Source organism: Pseudorca crassidens, chromosome 9 (assembly GCF_039906515.1).
Source record: "Pseudorca crassidens isolate mPseCra1 chromosome 9, mPseCra1.hap1, whole genome shotgun sequence".
In the NCBI taxonomy this organism is placed as follows: Eukaryota; Metazoa; Chordata; class Mammalia; order Artiodactyla; family Delphinidae; genus Pseudorca; species Pseudorca crassidens.
In genome coordinates, this window is record NC_090304.1 from 22,532,464 (window position 1) to 22,542,939 (window position 10,476).

At 41.7% G+C, this 10,476-nt stretch overlaps 1 protein-coding gene across 4 annotated transcripts in view; it reads left to right on the forward strand.

Annotated features, from left to right (window-relative positions):
- Positions 1-6,119, forward strand: part of TRAF6 (TNF receptor associated factor 6) — a 28,841-nt gene extending 22,722 nt beyond the window's left edge. For all 4 annotated transcript variants that reach the window (XM_067749368.1, XM_067749366.1, XM_067749367.1 and 1 more), the window contains one exon: positions 1,044-6,119. In XM_067749368.1, coding sequence (XP_067605469.1) covers positions 1,044-1,913 — 870 coding nt within the window. In that variant the 3' untranslated portion in view covers positions 1,914-6,119. The remainder of the gene's footprint in view (positions 1-1,043) is intronic.
- Positions 6,120-10,476: the final 4,357 nt, after the last annotated feature.

Consider the following 10,476-nt stretch of genomic DNA (forward strand, 5'->3'; position numbering starts at 1 on the left):
AGTTTCAAGACTTAGCGATCAGTTGTGTCAAATGTCGGAGAGGGAGCATTGTTTATGATAAGTTGATCTTTCTGGAGAGTGCGATTACACTTCGGCTTTTCCACTGTGCCTTTTTATCTGACTTTTTTACAGTAAGTATGTGTTTAATAATTAAAAAAATAAAATGAGCAAATAGTGTATAGTATGGTTACACTTTGTGAGAAAATTCTGTATTGTTTGTGTGCTTAGAGACAAAGACTTAAAGGAAATGTATCAAAATGTTAATGGTAGTTAGGTGAGATAATAGGTAAGTTATTTTCTTTTTGATCATCTACACTTCCTATTTTTCTGTAATATGCATGAATTACCCTTACAATAAAAATTGTTATATGATTTTTTTTTCATATAACAGGCTATTCTTGATGATCTTAGAAGAGTATGAAGACAGGGAAGATTCCACTTTGCAACAGATTTGTAAAAATAAGTGAGGGATTGGGGGCAGGCAGTGCAGGTGGACTCCTCTTGGTTATAAAAGGAGAAGGGAGAAAATGATACTAGCTAGAGGGAGATACAAGATCAATAGAGAGGTTTGCCCCTTTTTTTAAACAGGAAAGACTTTACTAATTCTGTTCTGAGGGGAAGGGTTAAGAGGAGAGAATGTTTGAAAATAAAGGAGAAAGGGGATAGCTAAGCAGAATCTCTGAGGTGTTGAAAAGGGGCAGGTGCCAGTTAGAGCCCAGGTGAAGCATTAATCTAGGACAAGAGGAGAGTCAGCTCTGAATCAGAAAAGAAGGATGAGTATAGATCCTGATACTTTTACAGGTAGGAGGGAGGTTTTTTTCTGAGTCCCTGAACGATTATTCAGCAGATAGCCTCTCGGTTTTTCAGGGAATTAGGAGGCAAGATCATCTTACTGGATCGAGAATCTGATGAAATCAAAGAAGATTGTAGGGGATTGAGGGAAGTGATGACATGGCTTAAAAACCTTTTATTTGGCTTGGCTAGGTCCCTTTCCTGGTGCTCACGTCTCTGTTCCTAACCTAAGGCCTGTGCATGATTTTCAGATGCAGAGGAATCACTTGGCACGCCACCTGCAAGAGGATACCCAGTCGCACATGAGAATGATGGCCCAGGCTGTTCAGACTTTAAGCCTTGCGATAGCTCCCACACCTCAGCGTGGCATGCTGCCATGTGATTCTGCCTCTCTGCCCCGGATTTCCTCTGGGTGTCACTCAGAGGTCCAGAATTTCCAAGAAACCATTCAACAGTTAGAGGGTCGCCTTGTAAGACAAGACCATCAAATCCGGGAGCTGACTGCAAAAATGGAAACTCAGAGCGCGTATGTAAGTGAGCTAAAACGAACTATTCGAACCCTTGAGGACAAAGTTGCTGAAATAGAAGCACAGCAGTGCAATGGAATTTACATCTGGAAGATTGGCAATTTTGGGATGCACTTGAAATCTCAAGAAGAGGAGAAACCTGTTGTCATTCACAGCCCCGGATTCTACACAGGCAAACCCGGCTACAAACTATGCATGCGCCTGCACCTGCAGCTACCGACTGCACAGCGCTGTGCCAACTACATATCCCTCTTTGTCCACACGATGCAAGGAGAGTATGACAGCCACCTCCCTTGGCCCTTCCAGGGTACGATACGCCTTACCATCCTTGATCAGTCTGAAGCACCTGTAAGGCAAAACCATGAAGAGATAATGGACGCCAAACCAGAGCTGCTTGCCTTCCAGAGACCCACAATCCCACGGAACCCCAAAGGGTTTGGCTATGTGACCTTTATGCATCTGGAAGCCCTAAGACAAAGAACCTTCATCAAGGACGACACGTTATTAGTACGCTGTGAGGTCTCCACCCGCTTTGACATGGGCAGTCTTCGGAGGGAGGGTTTTCAACCACGAAGTACTGACTTGGGGATATAGCATCCCCTCATTTGTTTAAGAAACAAAACAACAGAAAAAACATTTGGAGAAAACTTGCCCTGTTTTCAATAACATACAAACAAAAAAAGCAATGGGGAAGGTATACCCACCAGTGAATGTGGTTAGAGAGGTCACTTGCCACTTTCCTGTTAAAAATATCTGAAGCAGGGCTTCCCTGGTGGCGCAGTGGTTGAGAGTCCACCTGCCGATGCAGGGGACACGGGTTCGTGCCCCAGTCCGGAAAGATCCCACATGCCACAGAGCAGCTAGGCCCGTGAGCCATGGCCGCTGAGCCTGCGCGTCCGGAGCCTGTGCTCCGCAACGGGAGAGGCCACAACAGTGAGAGGCCCGCGTTATCGCAAAAAAAAAAAAAAAAAAAAAAAATATCTGAAGCAGTTTTCTCGGGAATGTACGTGTTCCCTGCCTTTTAAAAATGGTTACACTCAAAGTGCCTGTGGCCTATGGCAGCAGTTGTTTGTCTAGTAGGATATCTCTCTGTTTTATTTTCATGGGCTCTTGCTCCAGGGGGGTTTATTGTCAAACCCAGGTTAGGAGTAGTAAAGCTCAAACCTTTTAATAATAATGGACGTTCCATAAAATTTCCACGTATTCTTATAGTGTTAGATGCAATATATTAAGCTTGAGAATCACTACCGCCTCACGCTGGTGCCAGCGAGAATAATTATTATTCTTGAGTTCTCATTTTATTTGAACTCCTGTAGATTTCAGAGGATTTGAACCATAATCCTTGGAAAGTTTAAGTTCTCATTAACCCTGTTTTTTCCGCCTGCAGGGTGTTTTTAAGGATATTCAGGGACTAGTTTAAACCCTAAATATAAGCTTACTAAGTGTGGATATGTTGTTTGTTGAATAATTCTTGTTTCATTGTACCTTGCTTATTTACTTGAGGCTACAAAGTAGCATCTTGTCCAGAGTTTAGAACTCTGAGAACCATATGGAAACCAGCTGCTGGGTGTTATGCTATAAATCCCTTTTGTCTATTCCAGGCAGAGTGAATTCCACAGCCCTACCTATGTTCTCTGTTGCCTAATGGTTGTAGGACAAGGAGATGCACACACATAATCACCAACAAAAATTTTAAATGGCTCAACTAGTCAACCAATAGGGCAGCTCATTGGTGGTGAGAAAAGCTATTTGAGCCAGAAATTTTCAGCTCTTTTGAACACTTTCTGGTTTAGTTCAATTAATGGAAGAAAATTGCTGTCCTAAATGCAGAATTTCTTAATACTTGGGAGATCATTGGTGTACCTGAGAGGTCACCAAACCAAGGTTGGAAGTCATAGTGATTATATCAGGACTTGGCTGGAGCGGGTGGCTTTAGTCCCACAGTTCATACCTGAGGAGGATCACGTGGAATGTATTGAAGTGGTCAGTTGTTCCTAACAGGGAGGGATGGGTTTTGTGCCACTAGATACTTGTTAAAAGCCTTAGATACTAAAGATTATGGTGAAATGTAGTTCTCAGGGAGTCCCGCAACTAGTACAGGCTCTTATGAAGAATCTGAGAGGACCCCTACACCATGCTGTTTACACAAGATTGTTTAAAGTTGTCTGAGGTAGTCCTGCAACTCCAGAGAGGCCAAATCAGAGCCCCTGGCCGGTGTTCAAGATCAGCCTTCATTTCAAGAGGAAGCCAAGAGACCGTGCAAAGGAATGGTCTCGGTTCCGGGCAGACCCAGCAAGTGCCACTCTGACCTTTCCCTTTACTTTTCTGTCTACTCTCCTTACCCACCCCACATCCAGGCTCCTGCTCTGGTGGGTTTATTCTGTAAAGTGGGGGAAAGAAAAGGTCATACAGGGACCCTGTTCCCACTGCCACCATCAGCGGCAGCTGCCCGTCGCTAGCTCACAGTTGGCTTGCTGACAGTTTGTGCTCCGTGGCCCCTGAGCTCTGCAGCCAGCTCCCGAGGATCACTGCGGCACGGCCCTCTAGGTGAGGAGCCCGGCACCGCTGCTGTTCCTGTGATGGTTTTCCAGAAATAAATTGCTGTCCAGTTCCATGTGAAAAATAAATGGCAGTTACTCTTGTATAGAAACAAAAAAGCCTGGAGGAAATATACTAAACTCTTTTTGATGACTTATTTTCTTCTTTGTGCTTTCTTACATGTTTTATATTTTTTTACAGTAAACATGTCCTTTTCTCGGAGAAAAAAATGTTGCCACAAAACATTCAACCCTCACAGAGAAGGAAATAGCATTTAAAAGCTTCCTGGTCAAATTTCTATTAAAAGCATGGCTGTGCATTAGGTACTGAGGCGAGCCATTTCCTGCTTTGGTTATGTTATTTTTTTCTACTAACTTGGGAGCCTTAATCCAAACAAAAACAGTTTTTTGCCTCACTTCAACTTTTAGCTTCAGGTTTCGCTGAAGGAGTTGAATTAGCTATTTCTAAGGTCCATGCCAACCATAAAATTCTGTTTTAAGAAATGAAGTACTAACCAGCAGAAAGTTGGCAATATCTACAAGAGGATTTTGCCAGTAGAAAAATTGCTTTATTTTTTTTGCTGACATAATACTTCAATTTAGTATCAATTTAGGGTCTCCTTTTAATTTGAACAATTTTTTTTAACCCCCAACATTTGGCATTTTGTAATAAACCTGCCACTTATTTTATACTGGTCGTTCATTGTGAATATAGAGTAAAAGTAATGGTCAAACTCTCCATATATAAACTTTTGGTGACTTCAACTCAGAATACACTCTTAGCTGGAAAGTGGCTCTCTTCCGTTCATTTTTCAAACCTCCTGCCTCACTCTGCAACATGCTGGTTTCACCCAGTTGGCTAACAAGTATTTGAGCTGTGTATTTATGTTTTATTAACCTTTTAACATTTATCTTTGGACATTGCTTTTAGACATTGTTAAATTAAAAATAAATTGTTTTTTTCTTTTCCCAGAGGTGTCCAACCCAGTGTTGGATGAAACTTGCTGCAGGTCATACCCTTTGTTATTGGAAAACAAAGTCAGGATGTTGTGGTAGTTTGGTAGTTTTTTACTGTCTGTTAGCGGTTGCAGCAATGACAGTTTCTGGCTGTACTACAAAATGATTAAACTTTTATTGGGGGGAATAAAAATAGAATAGAAAAAAGTGAAATAGGATGAAAATTGAGGGGTTTTCCCCCTAAAGACGGACTAACAGAGATGTTGAATGATCTCTAGCATTTAGTTTTTGTGGCAGGTATAAAATTATAAAATTGTCCCCCATTGCTGTTTTTATACCATAAGTCTTAGGTAAACTAAGAGCATGTTTATGAATTATGCATGCAGTTAGAGTACATTCTCACCAAAAAGGAGCAGTTGCCTGTCATTCCTTTATCCAGGGAATCCTCAAGTCTCTGGTGACCAGAAAACATTTTTAATTATTAGAGAGGTTTTTCTAACTTAAGGCTTTGAAATAGCTTTCCTTAATTCAGTTACTGCTGTTCTTGTTTTGCCTCAGTTAAATTCTACTCACTGTTTTATGAGAAATACCATCAGGTGTTTTTGTGATGCCTAGTTCCATAGAACCTAAGCAGTGCAGTGCCTTGAGGAAATGAAAAAGGGACAATAGTCATTTGTGTTTTTCCTTTGAAATACATTTTTTAAAAATTCCCGGGTGCATATATATGATAAGCTGTAGTTAGTTTCACAGTCGCTATTGTAGAGTCTAGAATGGAGTTGGCACTTCCAAATTCCTAGTAGCCAAAAAGGTGATCTGATGAAATCAAATCAGATGCATCTCTGCAGATCATGATGTTCAATCACAGCCCTCACTTTTAGTCAAAGGCAAATACCTGCAAGGAGATGCCCAGTTGCTTCGCTAAGATGCGGTCTCTCATAGGGAGAACCTCCTCTTGATAGAGCTTCCCTGTCTCTGCTGATGAATTGCATTTATCCCAGCTTTCTCCCAGATAGATTTCAGGATAAAAGCTAAATAGAACGCCAGTGGGAAGAAGGGCAGATGGATTTCTGTATTCCAAGGAAGAGACGCTATCAGTGGCCCTGAGGGGAACATCAACTGAGCGGCAGGGGCAAGGTTCCGTCCATAGCTGAAACCCCAGACTTAGCACAGTGCCTGGCACACAGCACACACTCAAATATCAACAATGAACATTTAGTGAAAATACTGGTTGAGGTGCACCACTTTTTGGCAGGTTATTTGTCATGTGAGTTTTCGGTGATAAGAAATAAATGTTACTTTTATTTTGCTTTTTTCCCCCAGCACTTTATTATGAAATTTTCTAAACATGCAGAATTGTTGCAAGAATTGTAACATGGCCATCTACCACCTGGAATCCACAAATAGCATTTTGTTACATTTGCCTTACCACTTCAGAGATGCTCCTTTTAATGAGACTTATTAAGGTTGGTTTCTCTTTAAAAATCGCACTGCTAAGATAATTGAACACCTTTAATTCAGTTGTCTTAAGCTCCTCAGGGAAACACGATATTTGCTTTATAGCTAAAATTGTAGTCCTTAATTTAAGCTAGTTTAAACTTGTAAATCTGTCATGCTGAATTTCAATCTTATTTATTTTGCCTGAAGGGATGTTTTTTATAATAGAATTATTTGAAAGTCCTTGATCAGTTGTACAGAATATTCTAATGTTATTTCCACACTTGATTAATTATCCAATTAATTTCTCTGGTGAGAGTGCAATTTTGGCCCCATTTTGCTTATGCAGCATTCCAGGATTATGTTCCCAGAGGGCTTGAAGAGGCAGGGTAATTTAGTGTATAAACCAGTAAATTAGGAGCTAAGAGATTTAGATTTTTATTAGATTTTATTCCTGACTGACCACAGGCAAATCACTTCTCTTTGTGTCCATTTATCTACTTGTAAAGTGGGGACTAGAATTTGAAATTTAGATATTATTAAGTAATGGGTAACATTTATTAATGCTTGGATCTATTAAGAAAGACACTTTAAAAAGAAAGAAAAAATACACTGTGAATCCGGGGAGGCTCTCATAATTCTCTAACTGTATGACAAGCTACGGAATGAACTCTGACTTTTGAAAAATTGAAGCATGGGAAACGGTCAAAGTGTCTTATCAAAAACCCGCTGTTGCTTAGAACTTACTATTGCCACAGAATTTGTGAGTGTTTTCCTAATCCATCTGAACTCTGAAAATAATGTATTTTGTGTGTGCGGGGGTGGTGAATACAAAGATGGGAGGAGGCAGACATTCAACACAGAAAGATAGAAAATCAGTGTTCAGTTTAAGAACAGGTTGTGTGGAAGGGCCGGGCTTAAGGCAGTCATCCCGATGCACTGCCACACCCTCCTCTGCTCCCCGAGCATCAACCCACACCACACACAGCACCAGCCCTGCTCCTGCCAGCCCGGCCTCAGGTGGTCTCCATCAGGTCGATGAGATGAAATTACAGGGTCGGCCAAGGGCTAAGCAGGGTCTCTGTTCTCCATTTAGCAGATGAGTGTGCTCTGTTCTTTCTAAGCCCAGGTGATGGATGTAGATTCACGTTTATCTCCAAAGGCACTTGGAGTTTTTACCGTAGATAGCATCTTAGTAGTGGTTGCAAAGATATGACCAAAACAGTGCTCCTTGATTGGGATCTTGTTGAATATTAATTTAGATGAAAACAAATGCCAGACTGACACACCTAACCCCTCCTGTCTATTGTTATAATGCAGCTTATCTAGTGTGGAGACAATGCTTATTCTTCACAGTCATTGGTTACAATATTAGAATTTTCTTAAATGAAAGGAAATTGGTTAGTGGTTACTTCATATCAATTTTGGGGAACAATTTAAGTTTTGCTTATGATTTTCAGAGGCATAAGCAAGAAGTGACTCAGGTCAAGTTAGCCTTGCTTGTCTTGCAAAATAAGCTAAATTAAGCTTTTCTTGTATGACCAAACTGGTTGTGTCTGCTCAGAGAGTTTTCAAGTGTGGTCTTCATTTGTGTTTAACAACACGTCTTTCTTCTAGTCCATTCTTACGGATGTCTGTTATGCTGTTGTCACATTTTCAAAATTAACTTTTGTAATTAAGGGACCAGCAGGAACAGGATTACTTTATAAAGTGACAGTTGTAGCCTTGGCAGAAAATGAGGCAAAATCACAGAATGTTTGCTTGGTCTGGGTAGGGGTTTGTACATTTTAATACAAAAGTGGGTCAGCAAGTCTGGTCTTCACAGAATTTATACTGCTGAAAGATAAATAATAAAACTGCGCTCAAAAGTAGATCTCAAACTCCTGAAAAATCATCCCTCCCCTCCTTACCCCACCTTCCCACTGGCTGCTCTATCCTGACTGGCAGGCAGGGGTTGATTTAAAAATAGTGAGCTTCTGTCTGAGGAGTCTGGCCTCCTTGTCTCAATCCCAGGTTCCTTTCCCCCGGCTGCTCATTTCTCTTGAGGTGTCTAGCTAAAGTGGACGAAGCCCCACCAAAAGTGCTTAAAGATGGTAACTAGTCATTCCCTTTAGACTAGTTCGGAGCCTGAAAGTAAAATTTTTTCCAGTCTAATCTGAAATTCCTTTGGAGCCATTGTGAAAGAAGAGGAAAGAAGGCAGGTTTATTGAATACAACTAGACCAATAGAACAAAAATTGACTGTTTATTAATGCTTTTAGGATCAGTTTTGCAATCTTTTTTTCTCACTACCCACAGTAAATTAGATAGAGATAAATGAATAAATAATATGTACACCAACTCACCTGACACAGAAGGTTTCTGAAACACTTGCTTTTACTACACCTGATCCGTTCTGACATTTTCTGTTCTTTCTTCACTTTTAAAATGTAGCCCCCAGAACACAAACGACTTTAACAGAATGCAGCTTGCCTCATGAGTCAAGATCTGAGGGTTTTAAATAGCCCAGAAGGCTAGAGGCCAAATTCATTCCCACACACACGCATGCACACACACGCGCACACGTGTCCACTGGGCTTAGCGGGGCCTTCCAGCCTGTGCCTTGCTCTTGTTCCATCCACCCCGACCCTGCAGCCTTGCCTCTCAGGGCCTGGTCCTGATGCTCCTGCCTCCCTCTCCTTCCTCTCAGCCTGAGGGAACCCCATGGTTCCGTAGAAGGAAAAGTCCACTTCCTGTTTCTCCAAGATTCAGGTCCTCTCCTGCTCCACTGCTCCTCTGAACTCTTCTGTGGGCTGAAGCTTTACTAGAACAAAACCCAGAAAGATTTACAAAATCCTCAGTTGTTGCCTTTTGTTTTGCTTTTGCCATATACCTCCCTCCCCTGAGGCAAAGAGGTGGCATGCTACCTGAAAGAGGCAGGTGGGGTACAGGGAGAGGAGGGGAGGATTTCTTAATATCTCAAAGAGTTACTGGCAGCACTGAGTGTCTTCTCAATCAGACTATGAGCTTTCAAGGAAAGGAATCAGATGGGGATCAGAGATCTCTAATATGATCCTGGCCTTTGTTAAAGGATAATTTTCAAAAAAGAGTCAAATTACGGTTCTCATACAGATATCAAATGAGCATGTGTTAAAGATTTTCTCTAACTCTTAATGAGGGAAGCAGGCAGATGCGTTATATAACCGTCCAAATGAGAACCCAAAGAACAGACACACCTAGAGACGAGGAACATTTACATGAATGTCCAAATGGAAGCAAACCCAGCTTCTTCCTTGGTGTGGGGCGGGGGGGGGGGTGTCAAGCAAATCTCACAGGACATAATTTCCGTTTCTAGAAATAAGAATCATTTTGCATTGCTCTCGGTTATCTACAGGACAGAGCTGTAAAGTAGCTTCCTTAGAATGAGACTCAGAACCCTGAAGGGTGTGCTTTGGACTAGACAATGCATAGTGTTCCATCAAAGCACAAAATGCCCCTGCACCCTGCACTGACGAGAATTCACTGCAGTGTGTGAATGATGGTTAAACACATCTGTGGGGCCCATTCCCGCCTAGAATTGGACTGCTCCAACTGGCGTGGGATGACAGCGGGTTCTAGCTTCTACAAAACTCCAAACTGAAAGACCGGCCTGAGTAGAGCAAAGCCAGCTGGAGCCTCATTTGGCAGTAGGGGGCAGCAGAGCTAGGGTTGCTCCCTAAAGCAAGCAACCTTCAGAAGGAAATCTGTAAACTAGGATTAGCCTGGAGTCCTTGCACTTTTAAGGAGTCCATAAATTCCCCTAGATTATATGCAAAAAGTTGTACTTTGTGGCTTTTTAGGGGAAGAGAGTCCTTAATTTTTTTTGCTTTGAGTCTGATGAATGCTACAAAGCACTTTCCCCCATATTAGAAATTACACCCCCAACTATCATATTCACAGGTTGGTTGCCAAATTAGCTTCAAATTAGAAACACCTGAGGAATTATTAGGTCGACCCATACAAAATCACCTTTTTTGTAAGGTCAATAAAGAGTTGAGTATCAGTAATTTCTCGAGGTTCAACTTATGTGTTCAGATTCCTGGTCACCCCCACTCCTCTGCCCCTGTTCTGATATAGCCAATGGGTAGATGAACATTGGAGATCAACTGCTATCTCCAAGTTGAAGTTTAGGAAAATGGACTATTGGACTCTAGCACATCCCAAGGCCTCAACCTTTAACCCCAGTTATCTTTGTCCTCGCTGAACAGTGAG